This window comes from Rhopalosiphum padi, chromosome 1, assembly GCF_020882245.1.
Source record: "Rhopalosiphum padi isolate XX-2018 chromosome 1, ASM2088224v1, whole genome shotgun sequence".
NCBI lineage: Eukaryota > Metazoa > Arthropoda > Insecta > Hemiptera > Aphididae > Rhopalosiphum > Rhopalosiphum padi.
Window position 1 is genome coordinate 26,908,594 of NC_083597.1, and position 23,486 is coordinate 26,932,079.

The window sequence follows — 23,486 nt, forward strand, 5'->3', positions numbered from 1 at the left end:
TCTATACCTACAGTATTCACAAAATTATGTCATACGTATAAGGTAGGTATAATATTATGCAATGCATATATTTATATTGGAATTACTTATTGATAAATGAGAAGGAAGATTGATATTTTTTGACTAATTAAAATACTATAGTTATTAATTTTATTAAATGATGTAAAAAATTGAACTTGATTATAAATTGTTTATAACAAATTTAGGTAGTTTTATGCATAGTATTTTTTTTTTTTAATTTCTGGTAAAAATAAACTTATGAGAAATCTTGTACTGCATTTTTAAACCTGAGGTAGTTAACACCTAGGTAGATTAAGATTAAACATTTTATGAATTTTTAACTAAAAATAATTTATAGACTTACGTAATTTTTAAAAATTCTATAAAACAATTAAACTTTAAATGCTTTAAAAAAAAAAATTGTGGCTAACTTTTAATTGCAAAAACCACTTTTGTGAAGAATTTATTATATAGAATATCAAGATTGTTTACGTTTTTCGTTGATCCAATAATTTTATTTTAACCTCTTGAGGCCAATCCCCCCTCATAGATAAATTATATCTAGTTTTAATTTTTAACTATGTGCAGAACAATTTGTCGCCAAAACTCAGAAATGGCAATAAATAGTACCTATATAATAAATACACTTATTTTATTAGGCCTGAGTTCCCCTAAATCAGACACTTTGGCGTCTTTAGTTAGATTAGATATTAATTCCCGACATGTGCAATGTACAACTTATTAGTTATTAGTACTATTATTATGCGAACGAAAGTTCCTATGACAGCAAAATTATTCAATAATATAACATATATTAATAAATTATATTCGATTAATAATACTGTAAGTCTGTAAACCTAATACCTATGTATCACGATTAAAGATATATCTTTAATCGTGTTATGTATACAGCTTTGCTCATTGCTACATTATATCTTATACTTCTTCGTTTATATAATAATTGTTTACAGGCTTACAGCGTATTACACATATTATCTATACTCAGTGGTGCCAAAGTCCAAAATTTTACCTATGAAATTAGACACCAAGACACCTCTACATACATTTTTGACACACACCTAGGTTATTAGGTTAATCTAAATTTGTACACTCAATGACAATCGGCATAGGTAAATATATATTTTGGCTCCACTGTCTATACTAAATAATACTTAAATTTTGTTGATATTACTTCCTATCATTGTTGTATGATAAATATAGACTGGCATTCTAATGAAACGAAAAAATATGAAGTAACTTTCAAAGAAGTAAAACATTGTAATAACAAAATTGTTTTATTAAAAACAGAAACTACATTATATGCCATAAGAAACCAGAGATAAAAAAATGTGGGTCTTAAAATTAATAAGGGAGATCGGTAATTGGGCCATATATTATCTATACCGACTATACCTTTTTAGTATATAATATTATTTGCTTATATTTTATTACCAGGGTACTGGGCCACGATTGTATAACATAAAAATGTAAGAATAAATAGCATGTATTATTAATTTTAATACCTTTGTAAAAAAGTTTATCTTTATAAATATATAATATAAAATTAGTAAAATAATTATTAATTTATTTTTAATTGAAAAACAGATTTCACAAATTCAAATCTGGTTTTTCGCTTTCTTCATATTTTTTAATTTAATTTAAAATATAATTATTATTAATTAAAGTTCGTTTCGTGGTTTTTGACGATTTTACACTTCTTTAAAATAATGGTGTCCCGATTTCCGGGTCTACTTGATATAGATGTTAAATTTTAGTTACCCAATACTGTAAACCTTTTTAAAAAAATTGTTAATTGTGGCCCAATTCCTGGACACTCAAAATTAATGTCTGGAAAATGATATCCAATGTCCATTAGTACTATGTATACACTCCTGAAATTAAACGTTGACAATATATACATCATAGATCTTTCTACCATTTGTCTGAGAATAACAGTATCTTATTTTTGAATATTGAATATGAATTTTTAACCCATCAATTGTTGTAGGATGGGTAGTGTACGCTCTGTTTTTAAGATAAAAAAAAATCAAACACCAGATGATCTCAGAAACCAAATGTTTTAAAAATAACTTTTAGCTAAATTAATTAAATTATTTTCTGCTATATGCAGTTATTAATCAGTTGGTTAATTTATTTTCCTAATAGTGTAAGAGCCCTGTAAATTTAAAATACAATTTATTTTATACGAATTATATTTTTATTTTTTTATTTAATGTTTTCATCACTCCGCTTAAAATCTAAAATAATATAGTAATTGGAAATAAGTATATTATTTATATTATTCATATTAATACAGTTTAATGTTATATAATATTCTGTTAATACTATTAAATTGTAGGCTATCATGCAAATTGTTGAATTTATTTAAGAATAGGTACCAACAGAACCAAAATAACTTAGTTATATACAAATATCCATAAAAAAAATACAATCTTACCAATACATGTTAATTTCAAATCCCTCAACAATCACAGTATCACACTCTTCACACTACTAACTAGGCCAAACTGCGAATTTTGTATAACTTAGTCTGTTCCTCAGTCTGTGTTTGCTAGTATGTACTTTAATTATTTTTAGGTCTTAACGTTTTGTTTTAAATTAATCGTGTATTTTTTCTATGTGAGTTTTTCATTGAAAGCAAGATAATTTTTTTAATTACCTGGATATCTGACGAAGATAAATTATCAATATTTGTCTCATTATATAGTATGAGGCATGTCCAAAATGTAAGAGTACTAGATTTTTCTAATTTTTTATAAGAATAATAAATAAAAAGTACCTGTATTATATACCTTATATACTTTTAACTATAAGTTAAAATAAACAATATTAAAATATTCTATAACAATTTTACTTGCTAAATAATTATTTAAAAATATGTATTCTTAGATTTAGATGCAATAGCCAATAGGTACCTAACTATAGTATCTTGTATCTAAAGGTGAAAAAATAAGTACCTATTATCTTTTTGAAAATTTCGAATATATTTTGTAATCTTGTGTTTTGTATCTAGAGATTAAGAATAATGTATTTAATTTCTAAATTATTTTTTCAAGCATCCTGTAGATATGAACAATCAAAGTTCATTATTGTGCCTTTTATATGATATTATAATTTTCTCTAATTGTCGTATATAGTTATATTATACATTTATACAAGAAAAGTTATTTTAAATTAATCGATTTTTTTGTAAATACATATACCGAATTAATTACTTATATTTTGCTTGTCGTTCTTATAAGTATTCTAATCTTGTATATATTATATATAGGACGACATTCGAGAGTATTTAAGTACAATATAAATATCGATTTGTGATTGCACCTCAACAGAAAAATAAATTGTCAGGTATCTACTTCAACTACAGTTAATAATTAATATCATCATAATCGTTTTCACTACTGTTGGATTTTGAAAAATTTTCTGGAAGATTCCCAATAACTATCTACCAATATCTCGCCTTTCTCTCTTCTTATTAATCGAATACACGTATATTCGCAATCATACACATAAAAATATACGATAATTCAATGTATCATATTTGTAAAAGTGAATTTATCGCGTTTACGTAAGTGAATAACATTTACCCAGCTCTATGTGTACTATTATAGGTATAGATAAATTAACACATAATTTTAAATTTTGCGCAAATTCGCATATAAAATATTGGCAAATTATTTGCTCAGGTTCTCCTAAATATTCGAAAAACACTTTAAAGTAGATATGTTTTTAAGTAATAGTCGTGTACTCACGAAGTCATGTGCCATTAACCTAACACTAAAATATATTGATAGTTATAGCAGGTCAGTCCGGTCAGATTTATTGCTATATTACTTTCAATCATGTACATTTATTACCTATTAAACTTATATATTATTATGTATTTATCCTGCCATCGTGATGTATAGGTACGTAGTACACTAGTACAGTACTTATACCTATAATACTACATAATGTGTACACATATTATAACCTCAGCACCCCGCTGAGTGCATATTGATTGTGATTATATTGTATATCTGTATGTTACATTGTGTATTTCATATTTAAACTATTATTATGGATTGTGATTTTTGATAGCTATGTATCAATTTTACGTACCAAACTATGTATTTGAAATTGTTTATGCAATATCTAGTTTACTTAGTTGGGGTTATTGAAATACGAAAAATTATTCATTTATCATCCTAATGGTTGTATATTTTATATATACTATAATCTATAAGAAGTATATCTATAATGAATATAACCAATAGCTAATAAGTCTCTAAAAATTATCATAAAATACATTTAAAAAGACTTAATATTTAGTAACTATTAGATTAATAGTTACTAAATAAGGTAAAAAAAAATATTATTATTATTATTTTTACTAAAATAATATTCGCAGGGCCTGTTCCTCGCGTTCATCCTTTTCCTTGGTCAACAGAATCGTCTCGACCATACGGATGAACTCCACACGATTAGTTTCGAACTGTTTGATAATTCTCCTTCGGGCTTGGGTGTCTTCTGGCAAGTCATGTGACAGGGGACCACACAGGATTTCCTCAACGTCGCCCGCGTTCGGAGGTCGCCTCATAATGTCAGTCATTCGAACGCGGTCGTCAAGCCATCTCGGGCAGGTAAAAACCGTGTGATCAGCAGTGTCGTCGGGGTCGGCGCAGTATACGCAATAGCTGTCGTCCGCCCGATTAAACCTCTTCAGGTAGCTCCGGAAGCACCCGTGCCCCGAGAGCACCTGCGTCAGTCGGAAAGTCAGGGTTAGCGGTGGCTTTGTTAACCAGCGTCCAACATTAGGGAGGAGCCGGTATGTCCATTTGCCTTTACCAGACCGGTCCCACCGAGCTTGCCAAGCTGCGATGCTGATTGTTCTCTCTAAATTTTTAACGGTGCGCGGAGCGACGTCAGTCTGGTCGTCCGAGACTGTCCTATAGGCACGTATTATGCGGAGTGCGACGGTCCTCTGCCCTCTTGCCAGTTCCGCGCGATTTTTAGCCGTTTTTGTCCCGCGGACGGCCCAGGTCGGCGAGGCGTACAGCATCTTACTGTTTACCACAGTGCCAAGAAGCGCTCTTTTGCTTTGCGACGGTCCGCCGATGTTGGGCATCAGTCTGCCTATGGACGTACAATGTACCTACATACAATAACTTTGTAATTGAAACATTACACCTTACCCCAAAAATCAAAAGTATAATTATTACTGAACAATTCATTGGCTATTAGAATACTAATACTACTGTATACAGTTAGAAAGGTGCTTGGCCTCTTATAAGGATACACTCGACACAGATTTATTAGATATATATTAGGAACGATCCTTTTGACTTTTGTCGTGCATGAAACTCAGAAAATGACAAAAACTTACAAAAGGTCCGCTTTGATAAAAGATACATTTTAGCGATTTATCAAATAAAATTAAAGCCGATGATATGTTAAAAAATGACTTCTATCAAATATCATATTGATTTGTAAATATAGCCAATATATAGGCACAGAATAGATAGGTAGGTACATCATCAATACTAAATATCAAATAAAAAGTATTCAGTTTAAATCCAGCTGTTCAGTGTTCACTATACTAGATTCTGTCATTTTCGAGTAGTGTTGAATATAATTAATTTATCGGCGATGGGTAACGGTGTGTAACCTACTATTACTTTTTAGTTTTTACGTATTTGTGATTGTTTAACTGATTATTTTGATAAATAGTGAGAATTTTTATTTTTAACCTCTTAAGTACAAACCTACAAACTAGATTCAATTTTCTAACAGGAACCACCCCAAAGTTGAAGATCAAAGCATTTTTTCAATTAATTATCTTATCATTTATCGTGTATTTATTCGTATGCCACAAAAAACACACATATTGTAAGATCAATACATCCTTCGCTCCGCTCAGAACCGACAGAACCTAAAATAAAAAGTTTCTTATATTAAATGGAAATTAATAGAACTGCATGAATACAACAAATGATCAATTGATCATTCTTTTTTAAACGAGTTCATGTAAAACCATAAAAATTCTCAAAGAATTAATAAATTTAAGTCATTATTTTGTATGGAATTACCTTTGTTATGGTGATATAGGTCATATTGCCATAACACAGGTCGCTAGACCTGCAGATCCGTTCCCTCAGTATTGCCATAATCGAATTTGAATACCAAAATGATTCTTATTAAGTATTTTATTTTGTAAAACTAAAATAAAAATTTGCCCATGTAGCAGTAACATTACATTTATCTTTTGATTAAATTAACTATTGAAAGATTGTAATAATCATTTCTACTTCTTATATAGGTACTTTAAATAATAAGATATATTATAGTAATTTTTTAATAACAAATAAATGTTTTTGTTTATGGTTAAAATAGGTTTACCAATAATTGTAAATTGAAATTCGAGGCTCGAGAGGTACCGCTACTGATCATGCGCATTGGAAAATTGTATTTTCACGGGTTTATGAGTGTATTCAATTTTTTTAGCAGCACAAAATAAAGTACATAATACTGAATGACTTGAATTCAAATTAGTTTACATGACAGCTCTGTTTATAATCTGGACATCATCAGGCACGTAAATAAGTGCTTATTATTATTATTATTTTTGTGGAGGAGGGGAAACCTTAATCAGAATAATTGAGGCTTAAAAAATGTTTTTTTTATAGATTAGGTATTAGTTGTTAAAATACGATCTTTAGGGGGGGGGTCGCTCCTATCGCTCTTCCCTAAATTACGTCCCTATTAGAACTATTGGGAGGTATTAAGTCTGTATTATAATTTAAAAGTAATACAATATCAAATACCACAGTAAACGGTTTGTCCACAGCGCACAGATTAACTAGAACTTTTATTTATTCTGAGATTTCAGGTTTATCTTTATTATTATCACTAGGTACTGATTAAAAAAAGAAATCTATCATTATTAGTTAAATTTTATAACCGATGAATTGAAACGACCATTTTTGTATTAAAACACTTTAACTATAATATCTATAGGTAAATAACAATAACAATATTAGATAGTTAACTATCTTAATTCTTAATACGTCTAAATAGCGTTGTTATTGTCATGATGTAAACTGCAGGGACAACATGGCAAATTCCAAATGCGACAACTATAGTTAGTTTCGACGCGTTATTACTTTTTTCTGCAATATAATGATCGTAGCAAGTGTAACCGACAACGGCGACAAGTAACAACCGTACAGATAATAATATTTGTATAATATTTGTTTACTCGTGAGTTGTTAAATCTAATATACACAGCAGCAGTAGTAGAATTATACACAAACACGAGCGCGCCCTCGTACTACGCCCAAGCACTCACCAACAATAATTATTACAGAACAATGAAAAAAATAATACGATTAGTGATTATAATACGTCACTGTTAATTTTTACGGTAATGGGTGTACAATATTATATGGTACATTTTAACGTTTATTACGTATAATTATTTTTATTTGGTTTTCGATTCATGGTCCCTCTCCCTAACTGTCAGTCCGTCCAGCGAGTCGTTTTCAAGTATGGTTGAAACTGGAGTTATCAATAATTAAGTGGATTGATAATGTCGCGTTAATAACACTTTCAAGGTTATGTTTAAATTGCATGTAAATACTTGGGAAAATGTCAAAATGATAATGATAAAACATGTAAAGTCGGACGGTTTTTTTGAAATATACTTACGCTGGCCTCGGGAACGCTGAACATTTTATACGTTACTATTATTATCTTTTTCTGCAAAAACGAACCATGACTGTAAAAAAAAACATGAATTTCAGCTGTCGGATAGTTCTGAACCCGATGAAATGATGACTGATCAGAACTCGGCGGTACTTGAAGTGTCTGTCGAAGAAAAAGGCGTTACTCCAATGCCTCAGACTCTTCTAAATGATACTTCTACGGTAAATGTATTTTATAAGGTTTTCAATTAAAATGTATTTTATATTATAAAGGGTTATATTAATTTGAAACTATGGTTTCTAGTTAGTGTCATTTCCAACAAACACCAATGACTTTCAACTCAAATTAGACTTTCGACGTGATATTCAAGTACGGGTTGACAATCCACAAAAGATTGTTGAACCGCTGGAGACTTACATCACATATAGAGTATCTACTAAGGTAAAATTTGCTACTGTCACGTTAGATTAAAGTATTTGACCTAGTTTGTTTTAGGCGGATAGAACAGATTATCCACACAAAGAGTATGTTATTCGCCGACGTTACAATGATTTTGTTTGGCTGAGACAAAACATTGCTGTTGAATATCCTGATCGTATAGTGCCTGTAAGTTTTTTTTCTTCGCAAAATTTTGTTTTTTTCATTTTAAATTTTTTTTTTATTTTCAGCCTTTACCAGCAAAACACACAATTCTTGGTCAATTGGACAGGTATTCAAAAGAATTTGTCACATGCCGTATGATATTGTTGGAACGTTTTTTGACACGTTTAGTTTGTCATCCTATTCTCACAGAAGATAAACACCTAAGAGTTTTTTTAACCGCAAACGCTACCGTATGTATACTATATATTATATGAAAAAATGATCTAAAAATCCATTTTGATGCATTGTTATGAATTTAAATTTAAACTATTAACAAGATTAAAGTAAATTTAAAAATATATATTTTGTAAAAAAACTAATTATTTAATCTTAATTTTAGGAGTTTACTACATACAAAAAACGTGGAACAGGACTACTTAGACGTATGTCAAACAGTCTGAATACAATTTCTGTGTCATATAATTCAAGACAGGTAGATTTTGAGTTTGATCCCATAAGGAATCATCTGCATGGCCTATCTGAGAAGTTGACCATGTTAGAAAAAGTAGCTCAGAGAATCCACAAAGAAAGAAAAGGTTTGTGATATTTTATAATTAATAATTAAAAATATTTTTAAATGATTTTCTTATTTTTAGAATTATGTGTGGAATCTCACCAACTAGGAGCAGCATTCATTGAATGGTCTTCTAATGAACAATCTATCTCTGTAGCACTATCCCGTATTGGCCATACTATCACAGCCAATAGTTCTGCTTTACGTCATAATTTAATATCAAATTTTATAAGTGACTGGGCACAGGTAATTGAATAAAATGAAAATAGTAATATGAAATATTTTTAATAATTTATTTTGACAGCCACTGAAGGATTATGTTAGCTATATAGAATGTGTCCGAGAAACGTTGGGTAAAAGAGATGCACTACAAATACAGTATGAACAGTCTCTTATGGATTTAGAGAAGAAGAAGGCTGACAAAGATAGGGTAAACTTTGTCTTATATATTTTAATAAATTATTATAACTCTTGACTATACATTAGGTAACTAACGATGAAAAACCATTAATGTCATTCTGGTCAAAATCAGAAATAGATAAAGAAGAAAAAATAGAAAAGATGAGTCAAGTTATCCCTAAATTAGTATCAGCTGTTGAAGCTAATCAGGAACGATTGGATGTTTGTAGCGATGTATTTAGGCAAGAGTATGGTTTATGGAAGTGCCAAAAAAAAGCTGATTTCAAAAGCATGCTGACTGCCTTAGCCGAAAGTCATATACAGTATTATCAACATGTGAGTATTGACATAACCTAGACATTGTTCTTTTATCGTTACTAATTAATTGTATTACAGTGTGCTGCATCTTGGGATTTAGTCTTCAAACGCATGACATCGGAATAAAATACTGAGCTTAATCTTTTAGTAAACCACAAAAAGAAAACATAGACAAGGTATTTTTTCTTATTTTGTGATAAAATTGATTAAATATTAACCCCAGAAAAAAAAAATTATATTATTATTGGTCCAATGTAAAAATTTCAATGTAACTAGGAAGTAAAATATAATATATTGTTTTGTTGTTTTATTATATACTGTTCTATTATACTCATTATATTTTGGAAACATAATCATTCCATGTCTTTTAAGTTATTCACTATACCAAATTATATAATATAAATATATTTTTATTGTTTAATGTCATTTTAAACAGTTTTATGAATTAAAAACATTTTCTTAAAATAAAAATAAAAGTTGTTTTAATATATAAATTACATTAATTGCATTACAAATAACTAGTGAAAAATATGTTTGGTTCTAACAAGTGATAACATTTCATAGTTATAGTATCACACGAAGAAAAAATACAATTACCAAGTAACAGTAAGAAAATAACTAGTATTTAATTTATGTTTAATACATGACAAATATTTTTTTGTCTTCTATAAAACATAGTAAATCAATTGCCTATAATAGCGCGTTTTTTGTAAACTTGTTTAAAATATAAAAAAAGGACAACAATTTTGTTTTCATTAAATGGATAGTAAAATCATCACAGTTATGTATATCAGTAGAGATAAGATATATTTAGTCATACTAACGATTGATTTAAGTTTGTCCTTCTAATTACAAAAATGTAATGCACCAACAGTTAATGTTAAAAAGGGATAAAAAAAAATGTATACCATTATTCAGAATCGTCGTTCTGTAGGTGTAGATGCAGTAAACATTATATTTTTGGAACTATGTCCAAATGGTGCCATACTAGACATTTCCTTAATGCTCATAGTCATGGTTTGGTAACCAGTATCAGAGCTACTTTCCATCATCAAACTGCTTTTTTCAGTGCGTCGTCGTTTTGGCATTGACATAGTGGATACCGGAGTCAAAAAAATAAAATCTTTGTCTAAAAAAAAACCAAATAAAACCAATTGTTATTTAATTTAAAACATTGATATTAATTTAAAAGAATACACAATGATTTTATAACATGTAAAATTATTAAAAATGGTCAAACTTTTTAAATCTTAACCAAAACTACACCTTGATGTTAAAAAATATAAAGGTAGACTAATTAGCAGCTAGTATTGCTAAAAAATTCTAACTTGAAGATATTTATCAAACAAGACTAAAATATACTATTATAGTTAGAAACTTGAATATTTAATTTGAATAAAACCATTATCATTTGGGGAGTTATTTTTAAAAATTAAAAATATTTATTTGTTACAAATATTAGAATTAACGTATGTGGGTAAGTATATTTGTTTTTATCAATATTTCTATAGTGGCCAATAAATGAAAAATCTTTTTGAGGTGAACTTATAATAATTTTCAGCTACTGCAGCTGTCCTATTAAAAAAAAATGATCACATTAAATGGGAATTTTTAAAATGTAGTCATAAATATTAAAATTATGCATATACTATATTATTCCATTTATTAGTCAATAATACATAGATTTAGAAGTAGGAGAAGTCAAAAGCATTTATGGTTTGTTTAAAGGTAGGTAACAGGAAATATTTCAAACACATGACTTTGAATTAAATTTGGAGTTATTGCATACAGGACATATAAATACATCTGTTTTTTATAAATTATAATTTTGAACTATTTTTATCTGTGGATGCGACGTAAAATAAAAATTTCTTAATTATAGGTATTATTATAATAATTTATTTTGATTAAAACTACAAGGTATAATTATTATCACATCAAATTTATAAAAAACATATCATTGAAATTTATCATAAATTATTATACCTAAAAATGCGTGGTGCGTGATTAAGATAGAGCGTTGAAAAATGCGATAATTACAAATTACCTAATTTAAAACTTTCAACTGTCTTAAAAATGTCAATTCTGAAGATATCAAAAAAACAATAAAGATCAAAATTGCTCAGAAAAAATAAAGCAATCCAAATCCAGTATCAAAAATAGTGATTCCTATTTAAGAAATTTTTATTTTACTTCACATGCACAGATAAAAATAGTTGAAAATGTTAACTAATCAAAAACCTATATTTATATGTCCTGTAAAAAATCTGAATCAAACTCAGTCATGCGTTCAAAATATTTCCTATTACCTTTAAAATTGAACAGACTGTATTTTGTATAAAAAAATTTGAGTAACTGAAAATGCTTCTAGCTTGGTTCACAAATAAAATTAAAGCTCAATTTGATATTAAAAACCAACGTTTGAATAATTACCAATAATTATTTTATGCATACAAGTTACAAAAACTGTATAATATTTTAAAGTCGTCAACAAAATATGAGAAAAATTATAGAATGATAACATGTTATGAATTACTTACTTTTATTGTTGGGTGGAGTATTTTCTCTATTATTTTTATTTATTATTGGAGATACATCAATAGGAATGTGACAGTCTATAGGTAGTTCTTGTACACCTAAATGATTTCCAAGAACTGGACCTTTTGAATTAATTGTTTTAATAAACGACTTCGTTAATGGGCTAACTGACAGATTTCTGCGTCTGTAAAAATCAATTGAAAATATTAAGTATGAAAATTATTTGCTTTTGTTGAACACATTTTACTTACATTTCTACTGGAGAAATAGGGTCATCATTATCATTCATAAAAAATAATTTGCGGCGTAAATTTGAGTTATCTTTAGTAGGACTTATTTCTTCTTCACAATTTTGAGTCTATTGAAGTTAAGAAAAAATATATTATAAATATTATATATTAAGAATGTAAACAAGGTATAAGTATTTTACTGAATTCAAGAAGTATGGTTTAAGTATTTCTTCAACATGATCAGGTAATATAGAAGGAAAACTTAAATTTGTTTGTGTTGAAACTGAAAATGTTTAAAATGAGATGTTAAATGTTTTGTTTTAATTTAAATCAAATAAAATGAAAGTACCTTCACGGCTATATGATACAGATTTCAGACTTTGCTTATTTGATATAGGTGTAGAAGATGAATTTTTATGAGCTTCCCAATCAATAACTTGATTATTCCAAGGGCTAGGAACTTTATGTGTTGAGCAAAAATACCTATAAATTAATGAATAACGAAAGGCATAAATAATACGTTAAGCTAATAGTTAATGAATTTTCGATTACTTATCGATAGTCTCTTGTAACTTAGATTCTGTTTCATCATCAACTTGATCCTCGTCAACAATACATTCATCTTCTATGTGCACTGGGTTTAGTTTGGAGACATCATCTATATTCCATCCAAATTCAACTTCTTGCCCTGGGCTTTTTACATTGGCAAATACTGTAGGACTGATTGTCGTTTCCCCCAGTCGTTGCATTAAGTTGTCATTAAATGGATTATAAACTTTTTTTTTGCGTACGTTGTTAGTTTTGTATTGTGAACGCAAAAGTTCTGTAGACATGCACCAGTGACGTGACGGTTTTAGAGGAGTTGGAGTGCGATTAAGATGAAACTTTTTCCCAAAGGATGTTGTTTCATTTTTTTCGGAATTTAACGACACGTCCATGTATTCTACTTCTTCGCAATATGCCATACTTAAACTAGAGACGGGTCATCGACATTTACTATCAACATAAAAACATATACTTCAACACAACACGAAATAGGACATAACTGTGATAAATTGACAGTAACAATAACAACAAATAAGTGCACAAAAAACAAATCAATCAATATAAAAATACAATTTTAAATAATATTATGACAAAAAAAATAAATTATCAAATATCGTTATTCATTAGACATTTGTAAATTTTATTCATTTTAACGGTTGTTCCGATTGTTCGATATCCATACTCCAAGGACGTTGAATCACTTGAAAGAGCATTTCCAAGGTGCTCGTATATTCGGTACATTTTCCGTCTAACGACCGGTCGCACTGTAAACTCGCCAATATAATCTGGGACCTCCCACCAAAATCCCTTTTTAGGTTAACTCGTCCATTTGCCCGACCAGTTGCAGTGGCTGGTTGTTGTTGTCATTTTGGGATCACGTCCTCGGAATAATGGTAAGTTTATATTCGTTTTTTCATTTTCATCCGATTTTATTCAAACGATCCTTTGGTCTGATCTATCGCCCGTCTCTTTGTCGTTCGGTCGTTAGTTCGTCGATTATGATCGTCAAAATTCGAAATCGAGTTAGCAGATTAGTAGCTGATATTGTTGTGTTTTCAGACGAAAGGTACTTCAAGTTTTGGTAAACGTCACAATAAGACGCACACTCTGTGTCGTCGTTGTGGACGATCATCGTATCACATTCAAAAGTCGAAGTGCGCCCAGTGTGGATACCCGAGCAAGAAGCTCCGTCATTGTAAGTACAATAAACCGGCAGCGATCTCGCCACACCGAACTTCATTTATGTAGATTCGTCAATTTTCATCATTATTGTATCAATTTATTTCTAGACAATTGGAGCGTCAAAGCTCAACGTAGGAAGACCACCGGAACTGGCCGTCTCAGACATTTGAAGATTGTTCGCAGGAAATTTAGGTGAGTCCTTCACACCACTATTATTGTATTTATATTAATATCGTCTAAGGATTGGAACCTCTTAAGAGGACGCCATACCCGCATGTGTTGTCTCTATCTTACCAACGTACATAATAACAAATTTTCGTTCAGCAGAATACATTTTGTGATGTTATCTTTAATATTGGGAGTAATTTTACCTATTATTAAAGATTATATTAGAATTTTATCTAGACAATGACCTATACTTTTATTGATATTATCAGTTTAAAGTTGTAATATTTTACGTAGCTATAACTCACTTTAAAATAATAATATCAATAAAAGCATATGGGTAAATATAGTTAAAGGTAACTTCACAAAATGTATTCTGGTGAATGAAAATTTATTATAATGTACGTTAGTAAGACAGAGACAACATGCGGTTATGGCGTCCTCTTAACAGAAAACCATTACATGCACATGATGAAGAAAAATCAATAATATACGCTATTACGAATATTTTAATATATGGGTACTTCTTGCCCTCACTGAGTATTGTAATGAGTGTTGATGTAGGTGTACAATCTGGAAAAGATTTAATAAATGTATAAAAGTTTTACAATGATGTTAATCTTAATTAATATACGCTAATACGACACTTGATTTAAAATGGGTAGTACTTGCCCTCTCTGAGTATTACTTTTTATTTACATTATTCCTTTATAATAGTATATAGTGAGTATATGTATACTTTTATAATTAATTAATTCTACTTGAATTTTTTAAAATTATTTAACTATGCAGTTATTGTTATAAGTTTTTTCAATGTCTTTTCATTCTTCGATTAAGTATATATTATTATTTTTTTTTTAATAAATCCCAAATCTAGAAGATAAATATTTCATTCAAAATATTTTCCTTCTTAAATTTTAAATTATTCTTTTTTCTAGTTAATTTTTTAATTTGCTATTTTATTATAATTAAATAATATATCTACGATTCCTATTTATTTTTGTATTCAATGCACTCAACTTTTAAATATCTTTATAATAGAACAAACTTAAAACTTATGAAATCGATCGATGTTTGAGATCTCCATACAGTATTGCAGATAGTATTTCTTAAATCTAAGAATACATCAATTGATTCTAGTTGCTTTTATTTCATACCCTAATTTCTCTATGTTTAGTTTAAAAAAAAATCATACCTGGCTGTTAGTTATTTTGAACTAAGTATATAAAATTCATAACAATATTGTATAAGTTTGTGCTATGATGTTAAATTTTATTAATATACGCTAATACGACTGAATTAAAAATGGGTAGTACTTGCCCTCTCTGAGCACAACATGCTTTATATTTTATATGGTAGTTTTAAAACCAATATTTCAATAATTGGTTTTATTTCTCTGAATTGTATTTATTTTTTAATTAAATCATACATGTCATTGAAATGATTTAAAAAGTACAATTTTATCAATGTCTTAACATTTAAAATTGCCATTTTTTTTCAAATTGGATTGTAGCTGATTTATATTTGATGTATTGATATGTTATATACTGTTAGGCACGTACACAGAGGGGTTGTTTTGAGTGTTCAAACACATACCCCCCCCCCCCCCCGGAAATACTCTGGTTTTTGTATGGTTATTTACTTATTCAATTTTAATATTAATTTTGTTATATCAATGTTTGTATTTCAAAAAAGTATTTTAAGTATACCTTATTTTCATTAAAAAAAAATTTGTATATTTGTTAAAAAAGTTCCACTTTACAATAACTGATTTTCAAAAAAAAAAAACCAAAACTTTCTGCGTATGTCCCTGACTGTTAAACATCAATTCTCTAGTTTCAGAATTCAACACTAATTATAATGTAACATTCATAATAATGTAGTTTAGATCTGTGTGCGATGATGTTAAATTTTATTAATATACGCTAATACGACTGTATTTAAAATGGGTAGTACTTGCCCTCTCTGAGCACCAACTTAATATGAACAATAAATACAATTCAAATTATTTAAAATTGTTTTTAACTTTTTTTTTTTACTTTTTCAGGAACGGTTTCCGGGAAGGAACCCAAGCTAAGCCCAGAACCAGACAGAGTTAATCATGTTTTCTGTTAAATTGAAAGACCATTAAAAAAATATACAAATAACTTTGTAAATATTGTTTTTGTTTTTATTTATTTATCAGTTACTTTGTTTAACCTAATAATACCATAATCAAGTTTAGATTGATCTTAAATACCTGGTAGATTTATAATTTTATTTTAAAAATTTATAATTAATGTAGGTAAATTATATTATGTTGTATTAGTGTTATGTATCCAATTAGGTAATAAATGTATGTAACATTAGTTGAAACCTACACTGTATTCAGGATTTAAGAATCTTACATGTGATCGCCGACAAGTTTTAATATTTCTAATGTTTGAAGTTTTGTACCAAATTTATCATTATTATAATAATAAAAAAATAAAACCTAACTTTCATTACTGGCCCTGATACTTGATGGCAGTGTCAATGACTCCTGTATGTCTCACTTGCTGTGTACTGTCTGGTGGTCATATAAATTATGTGTTGATAGTTTAATACAGATGTAATTTAAAGGTGATAAACCAAACATTTCTATTACATATAAGAAGATACTTAACTACACAATTTAAGAAAAGGTTCTGAATTCTAACTAATGATTGATAATTTATTCTCATGAGGCTGTTGATATATTTTAAATGTTTTTTACTTCTAACTTTTATGAACGCACACCATTTTACAAAATATAAGATGATATGAATGTTTTATTGTGCATCTATAGTCTATACATACATTATATTATATGTTAGGTATGTATATTAAATTAATAATGATTTTTTAATGAATTGAATTTTGATAAAACGTCTATTTTAATAATCTATGACTGCACTGGACTTTAGAGAATTCACTTAGTAAATTAAAAATTACTAGTTACACTTAAAAAAAAAAATGTATTTCATTCCAATTGAAACAATTAGTGCAGTACAGAGTACATTATGTTAAAATTATTTATTATGATCACGAACGTATTGGCTGTTGGGTTAGTTCATTGACAATTTAATTTTTATAGATCCTAGTTAAATTTTTAATATTTTTTGGTAAATGCAATCGAAAAAAATATTCAAAAAAGAGCATCATCATCAGTCAGTGATGAAATTCAAAAAGTACTTTTGGAACTAATCTAGTTAAGCACCCGCTCGAAATTTTGGTTTTTTTTTTTTGGAAACCTATGTATTAAAGATTATGGTGCCAAAAGTTTTTTCCAAAAATTATTTGTTTTGAAGTAATCCAAAAAAATGTATGCGTATTTTGTGTTTTTGAAAAAAATCAATAATTTTTTTTTTTTAAAACGTACAATGTATTCTCGATTATCCTCGGAATAGAGTGACAGAACATCCGCGGATAATCCGAAAAATTAAAATAACGAATTAAACGTATCAACAGTAATCAAAAATCAAGGCTGACCTTTTTTTCGAACTCGTTAAGTAGTTTTAAAATAATAAAGTTATTCATAATTTTTTTCGTTAAATTTGAAAAAAACTTAACTTAGTTTAAATTTAAAATTTTTGAATTTACATAATATAAAATTCCAGACACAAAGTAATGTTTATTGAATAGTTTTTCTTAACTCCTAAGAATCTTACTAGGGAAATTTAAAATGATACATCAAAGTATTAACTAGCTATCAAAAAACCTACTTTTCTAATACCTCATTCAAAAATTTGCATTATTCTTTGGACGAAAATTAATTTGATTTAGATATGTTTGAATAAAATTAACTTGAAGTTAACACGTTAATCTTAAAAAAAGTAACTAGTTAATTAACTTAACGTTTTAACTTTTAATTCGTTAATACCCAGCCTTGCCAAAAAGTATTAAGAGCATGTTATACCCGCATGTGTTGTCTCTGTCTTAGTGTCTTACTAATGTAGATCATAGCAAATTTGCGTTCAGGTGGATCGGATCAACCGGAGTGGCTGACGAGAGGGGTCTACTATAGGTAGTTAATATTAATAGATTAGAATAAAAGTTTTAAAAAAAGGGAAACAATAAATCTTATACCTGGAATTACCCGTTTCCGCCAATTTAAAAAAGGTTTGATTCCCGTTTCCGCCAATCTACCTGCTATGGAATAGGTAATTATTTTAATATATTCCATATTTTTGATAAAAAAGAAAAATATTTATAGTTCACAAATCCTAAGTGTTTTGGTTCATCGTGGATCGTAAAAATCCTTCACTATTAATTGTAAAAAATTATGTATTTATTAACAGTGACATTTACTTTATTATTGTATTTATTAAAACTTTATGACAAAAATTATGTACCTTTTATGAATAAGTGACTTTTACTTTATTATTGTATTTATTATAACTATGACAAAATATTATTTATTTATTATATGCTTTATTAGTTATAAATATATTTTTCAATATTTAATGTCATCATATAAACCTTGTACAATTATTTAAAGTTAAAACTTAAGTATACCGTAAAAATAATAGGAATAATAATGCAATTAATACAAATTATTATAATTTTACCATAGCAGGTAGATTGACGAAAACGGAAATCGAACCTTTTTTAAATTGGCGGAATCGGTCATTTCAAATTTTGGCGGAAACTGTACATACCCCTTGGCCATTATACCCTTTATTAGTAGTAGATTGTAGATACCTACGCTTTTATGCTAACTATGACCAAGCATGACGTGTAATATTATTTAAGTACCTACCTATCTATATAATAATAGCCAATAGGTACCTTTGTAGTTGGGCTTATGTATATTGCGCCAAAAAAAATATTAATGCAATTTGCGCCACTTTTTAAGGTTGTAATTTGCACCACATAAAACTAAATAAAAGGACATTGTATAATCTGCACCATTTTGTACCTTCGAAAATTGTAATTTCCGCCATTATTCACCTTATTCAAATTGTAATTTGTGCCATTTTTAAATAACTAAACAATTTTTTTTACAAAATAACAAATTATTGTATTTTTAATCATCGATCAATCAAATTGATTTTAATAATTATACATTTCTTGAAAATTATTTAAAAAAGTATTAAATAATATAAGTACCTACAATTCCTGTAAAAACATATAAAAATCAGTCATATTATAACTATAAATAAATTTATAAAAGAATAAAATGACTAAAAATAATATTTTTACAGATTAACATATTGTATTTTTAATTATTAATTGATTAAGTCCATTTTAATAGTTATACATTATTAAAAGTAATTTAAAAAAAGTATAATTCCTAAGTATAAATTTCAGCCATATTATAATTATAAATAAATGTATGTAAGTATACTATATATTATATACTTATTATATTATTATTATTATTACTTACAAGTTACAGTCCAACAATTGAAGTTAAGTGTGGCGCAGATTAGGTACATAATATGTATAATATTATTCTATTTCGTTTTCTGTCGTGGCGCAAATTACAGATAATAAAATTGGCTCAAAATACCATCTCCCATGTAGTTAGATAATCTAACTACGTTAGATACCTAGGTAGGTTAGGTCCTACTCATTACAGTTTTACTTTTACAGGGTATCCGCATGAAAATAAAGCGTTTGGCTAAATTAAATAGGTAATAATAGCCATTAGGTATTATATTTCAATTTAATGTTTAAATAGGTTTTTTCATTATTTCCATGAAAATGTATTATAAAGGAAATAGATTAAGGTGTTTAGGTAACTGTATTTTATATTGAAATAATATAAGAATAACATATACTTTTATAATATTATACCCATCGTGTACCCGGCTCCCCGTTTGACAACCACTGATAGTTACTTTTACTCGAGTACTTGAAAATATTGGTAGTAACTAACAAATACCTTGTACTAAATAATACTATAATATATTTTTTGTTCGTATCTTATTAAATATATAACTTATGAATAATATGATGTACCTAAATAAAGATCTATTTTCTATACTTGTAAATTATAATCATACTTAATTACCAAGGTATTTTTGATTAGATTTTTAAAACTAAATTTTTATTACACATATTATTTAAAAATATATCTACATGTCTATATGAATACATGTCTCAGGTTTCTATAACATCATACCTAAATCAAATGTCATCAATTTATCATAATATAAGTAATATATAACTATATAATATTATATAAGCAGATACTATTGTATTACCATACACACCCATTTATAATTGTATGCATAAAAAATATGTTTGTTACTTATAACTTGACATTCATTGGGTACATGGTCATTTGTATAAAACTGGTTTTGATTAGTACCTACTTATAAAAACAACATTTGAACATTAGACCTTAGTAAGACCTATAAGACCTCCCGTAGGTGATAGGTCCATCACACTATTAGTTTAACCATTCTGCAATACAGTTCACACTAATACAATTAAAATGATTAAAACTCAGACATTATTTTTAAAACTTAGTTTTTTAATATTTTTAAACATAAACTATATAAATGGTAAAAATAGTTTACTTGTCTTATAATATGTATTAATTATTATTAATGTAGTAACATATATGTATCTATAAAAATAGACAATATATTAAAATAGTTCAATACCTATATAGTGTTTAACATTCATAATTTAATATATATTTTTGTTTAAGGTTGTGTCAGTAATAAAAAACTGTATACTGAAATTGGATGTAAACCTATTTACAGCAATGATTCAAATTCTTGTCCAGTGGCATATGATTGTGGTAAATTGCTGTGCAAGATCATAAAGAAAAATATACAATAATAATTATTGTAATACTGAAATCTAACTTTTGTGTAGAAAATGTGTTTACGAGACCAAGTAACAAGTGTTATCTGAATGGAAATGTTTATGAACCAGTTGATAGTCTTTCTAAAACTGACTCAGCATTAAACCCATGTTTTGCTGCCTGTTTTTGTGATCAGAGGACATATGATAAGTATGATGATGCCATTTATATTATATTATTATGTACCTAACTATGTTGTGTTTATTTAATTTTTTAAAAAATGTATAATTTTATCTGCCTTAAATCAAACATATCTACCTTACCATTTTTAAGTAAAAGCTTTCAAGTTTTACAATAGGTAGAATAAATTAAATTTTAAATACTTCTTTCTATGTATACTAAATAATAATAGATATATCTAATACCCATAGAAACTGCTATAACTATATTGTCTATATTAAATCAAAATTAAAAAATTAGGGTAAATGAGTATGTAGTAAAGTTTACTGTATAGTGTATTCTATTATTATATTTATGCTAACATTTAATAAAGTTTCCCTAAATAATATAGGTACTTCAGTACTTATTCAGTTAATATTGTAAAAAAAAATATCTTTTTATTTTCGTTATTATATTATATTTATAAAAACATAATTAAATTATAAAACATATTTTTTTCTTTTAAAACATTGATGTATGAATATTAAATCAATTTTTTTCAGTAAGACCACAACTAAATTTACATGCGCCAAGGTTGAATGTCCATCATATTTCACAAGACTAAGAGACCCATGCTATTATCAATATGACAGAGATTCGTGTTGTGAGGTTAAAAAATTCTGTCGTAAGTTTACCAAATATTCACATTCCTAACAAGTAATAATAAATAAGATTGTCACTTAACAGTTGTACAATGCATTCATTTTTTTATTAAAATAATGAATTAAATTAACTATATAAATACGTATTATAAAAATGTAATTATAATAACATTGAAAATTTTTTATTTAATTTTTAGCTGAAGAAAAGGCAGTTGGTCATGAATGTATGTATGACAATCAGGTTTACAAAAATGGTCAACGATTTTATGTTGGTGATTATTTACAATGTGTGTGTTCTCCAGAATTTAATGGTAAATACATATTTTTATAGAGTGCAATACAATTTTAATGAATTAAATATTTTGATACATGTATAAGCGTATACCTACCTATATTTAAATTCAAGTTTGACTAATCAATTGATTTGAATTGAAACATGTACATTTTTTAATTTAAATGATCAAAAACATCAAAATAAATGGCAAGACACTAAAAGAATAATTAATATTTAATTTACTATATTCTTTATTATTAAATTATTGATCTTAAAAAAAACATTTACTACATCACAGCTAGATAGCTTCCCCATTTGAATTTCAGAAAGTTCTTTCATCTACGGTAAGAAGGGTGAAAAGTTCATAAAATATCCCAGAAGTGTAGAAACTCAGATCAATTAAGGAACTATTTCATCCTTGGAAGAATTAAAATACAACTGGCTAAAACAATCGTCATAATTTGAAGACTAAATCACTACCTATAACCTAGTTAAAAATAATAATATTTTGTCGAGACTTCATTATTTATAATAGATTAGGTACTTTGGATAAAATGAGTCTTAAAATCAAATTAATATAAAATAAGTTGTTATCGTACTATAAGGAAAATAATAATTTATCTAATCATTTTTTATAAATAAACTATTAATTAAATAATAAATGTGTAATATAGTAATGTAGATAATTAATGAATATACTGCATTAATTCCATTTATAGGTACAATTAATGATCAATCATGTAGAGAAGTTGGCTGTAGTTATGAGATTTTATATATGGAAAATATTGTAACACGAAGTGCTCCTGTTTATTTCGAAAAAGTAGATGGATGTCCTATTGAATGGTTAAATCGTAAGTTACAATATTCTGAATTCTCTATATAATTCATGATTTGTTTATATTTCAAAATATTATGTTTTATTCTATGCTTATATTTTTTAGCTGAATATAATGCTGCAACTGCTGATGAAACCACTTCTACCAGCAACTCTAATAGCTACAAATGCAAGTATGGAGATTTAAGTTTTTCAGTAGGTCAAAATATAACTATTGGCCCACAGTCAGACTCAGATACGTACAAAACTACATGTTCTTGTAATACTCCTCCATTAGTTACTTGCATCAAAATGAGGAAATAGAGCATTTAATAATACAAATATTATAGTACATAACTATGTACAAAGATCATAAATATATATAAATATAATAAAGTATACAAACAATTTGTGTAGTTTGGTATAAATGTGTGATTAAAAATTCAATAAAACTATTTTTTACAAATATTTGTCTTTTTTTGCTTCCAACTATATATGGGGTTGCCCATTTTGGTCCTAAACCATCATAGGACTCTGTCTCCCAGCTATATACTATGTTATTCTGTCAATCTATTTTTC

The 23,486-nt window shown here is 27.5% G+C and overlaps 4 protein-coding genes across 4 annotated transcripts; 3 read left to right on the top strand and 1 right to left on the bottom strand.

The window, feature by feature from the left end:
- Positions 1 to 7,566: 7,566 nt before the first annotated feature.
- Positions 7,567 to 9,890, top strand: LOC132923817 (sorting nexin-30-like). The gene is made up of 9 exons (XM_060987792.1): positions 7,567 to 7,925; positions 8,008 to 8,145; positions 8,200 to 8,310; positions 8,373 to 8,537; positions 8,687 to 8,882; positions 8,943 to 9,106; positions 9,165 to 9,290; positions 9,347 to 9,595; positions 9,656 to 9,890. The coding sequence occupies exons 1-9, from the start codon at positions 7,830 to 7,832 to the stop codon at positions 9,701 to 9,703; spliced, it is 1,293 nt and encodes a 430-aa protein (XP_060843775.1). The 5' UTR covers positions 7,567 to 7,829; the 3' UTR covers positions 9,704 to 9,890.
- Positions 9,891 to 9,897: 7 nt separating this feature from the next.
- On the bottom strand, positions 9,898 to 13,503 carry LOC132923825 (uncharacterized). The gene is made up of 6 exons (XM_060987803.1): positions 12,898 to 13,503; positions 12,695 to 12,828; positions 12,546 to 12,628; positions 12,367 to 12,473; positions 12,118 to 12,299; positions 9,898 to 10,706 (listed from the first exon to the last, which is right to left on the bottom strand). Exons 1-6 carry the CDS (start codon positions 13,308 to 13,310, stop codon positions 10,492 to 10,494), a joined length of 1,134 nt encoding a protein of 377 aa, XP_060843786.1. The 5' UTR covers positions 13,311 to 13,503; the 3' UTR covers positions 9,898 to 10,491.
- Positions 13,504 to 13,632: 129 nt separating this feature from the next.
- LOC132923836 (large ribosomal subunit protein eL37A) lies at positions 13,633 to 16,396 on the top strand. The gene is made up of 4 exons (XM_060987815.1): positions 13,633 to 13,784; positions 13,951 to 14,086; positions 14,181 to 14,265; positions 16,286 to 16,396. Exons 1-4 carry the CDS (start codon positions 13,782 to 13,784, stop codon positions 16,335 to 16,337), a joined length of 276 nt encoding a protein of 91 aa, XP_060843798.1. The 5' UTR covers positions 13,633 to 13,781; the 3' UTR covers positions 16,338 to 16,396.
- A 4,194-nt stretch (positions 16,397 to 20,590) lies between these two features.
- Positions 20,591 to 23,375, top strand: LOC132917901 (uncharacterized). The gene is made up of 7 exons (XM_060978890.1): positions 20,591 to 20,750; positions 20,900 to 20,992; positions 21,070 to 21,208; positions 21,721 to 21,842; positions 22,017 to 22,130; positions 22,813 to 22,944; positions 23,035 to 23,375. Exons 1-7 carry the CDS (start codon positions 20,681 to 20,683, stop codon positions 23,229 to 23,231), a joined length of 867 nt encoding a protein of 288 aa, XP_060834873.1. The 5' UTR covers positions 20,591 to 20,680; the 3' UTR covers positions 23,232 to 23,375.
- Positions 23,376 to 23,486: the final 111 nt, after the last annotated feature.

Excerpts from the sequence above, each read along its gene's own strand:
- LOC132923836 (XM_060987815.1), top strand. Across the intron at positions 14,087-14,180 it reads GAGCAAGAAGCTCCGTCATT|ACAATTGGAGCGTCAAAGCT; the intron begins GTAAGTACAATA and ends ATTTATTTCTAG. Across the intron at positions 14,266-16,285 it reads ATTGTTCGCAGGAAATTTAG|GAACGGTTTCCGGGAAGGAA; the intron begins GTGAGTCCTTCA and ends TTACTTTTTCAG.
- LOC132923825 (XM_060987803.1), bottom strand. The coding sequence starts at position 13,310 with ATGGCATATTGCGAAGAAGTAGAATACATGGACGTGTCGTTAAATTCC. Across the intron at positions 12,829-12,897 it reads TTACAAGAGACTATCGATAA|GTATTTTTGCTCAACACATA; the intron begins GTAATCGAAAAT and ends ATTAATTTATAG. Across the intron at positions 12,300-12,366 it reads CCTATTTCTCCAGTAGAAAT|ACGCAGAAATCTGTCAGTTA; the intron begins GTAAGTAAAATG and ends TGATTTTTACAG.
- LOC132923817 (XM_060987792.1), top strand. The coding sequence starts at position 7,830 with ATGATGACTGATCAGAACTCGGCGGTACTTGAAGTGTCTGTCGAAGAA. Across the intron at positions 7,926-8,007 it reads TTCTAAATGATACTTCTACG|TTAGTGTCATTTCCAACAAA; the intron begins GTAAATGTATTT and ends TATGGTTTCTAG. Across the intron at positions 8,146-8,199 it reads CATATAGAGTATCTACTAAG|GCGGATAGAACAGATTATCC; the intron begins GTAAAATTTGCT and ends AGTTTGTTTTAG.
- LOC132917901 (XM_060978890.1), top strand. The coding sequence starts at position 20,681 with ATGATTAAAACTCAGACATTATTTTTAAAACTTAGTTTTTTAATATTT. Across the intron at positions 20,993-21,069 it reads TCCAGTGGCATATGATTGTG|AAAATGTGTTTACGAGACCA; the intron begins GTAAATTGCTGT and ends ACTTTTGTGTAG. Across the intron at positions 22,131-22,812 it reads GTGTTCTCCAGAATTTAATG|GTACAATTAATGATCAATCA; the intron begins GTAAATACATAT and ends TTCCATTTATAG.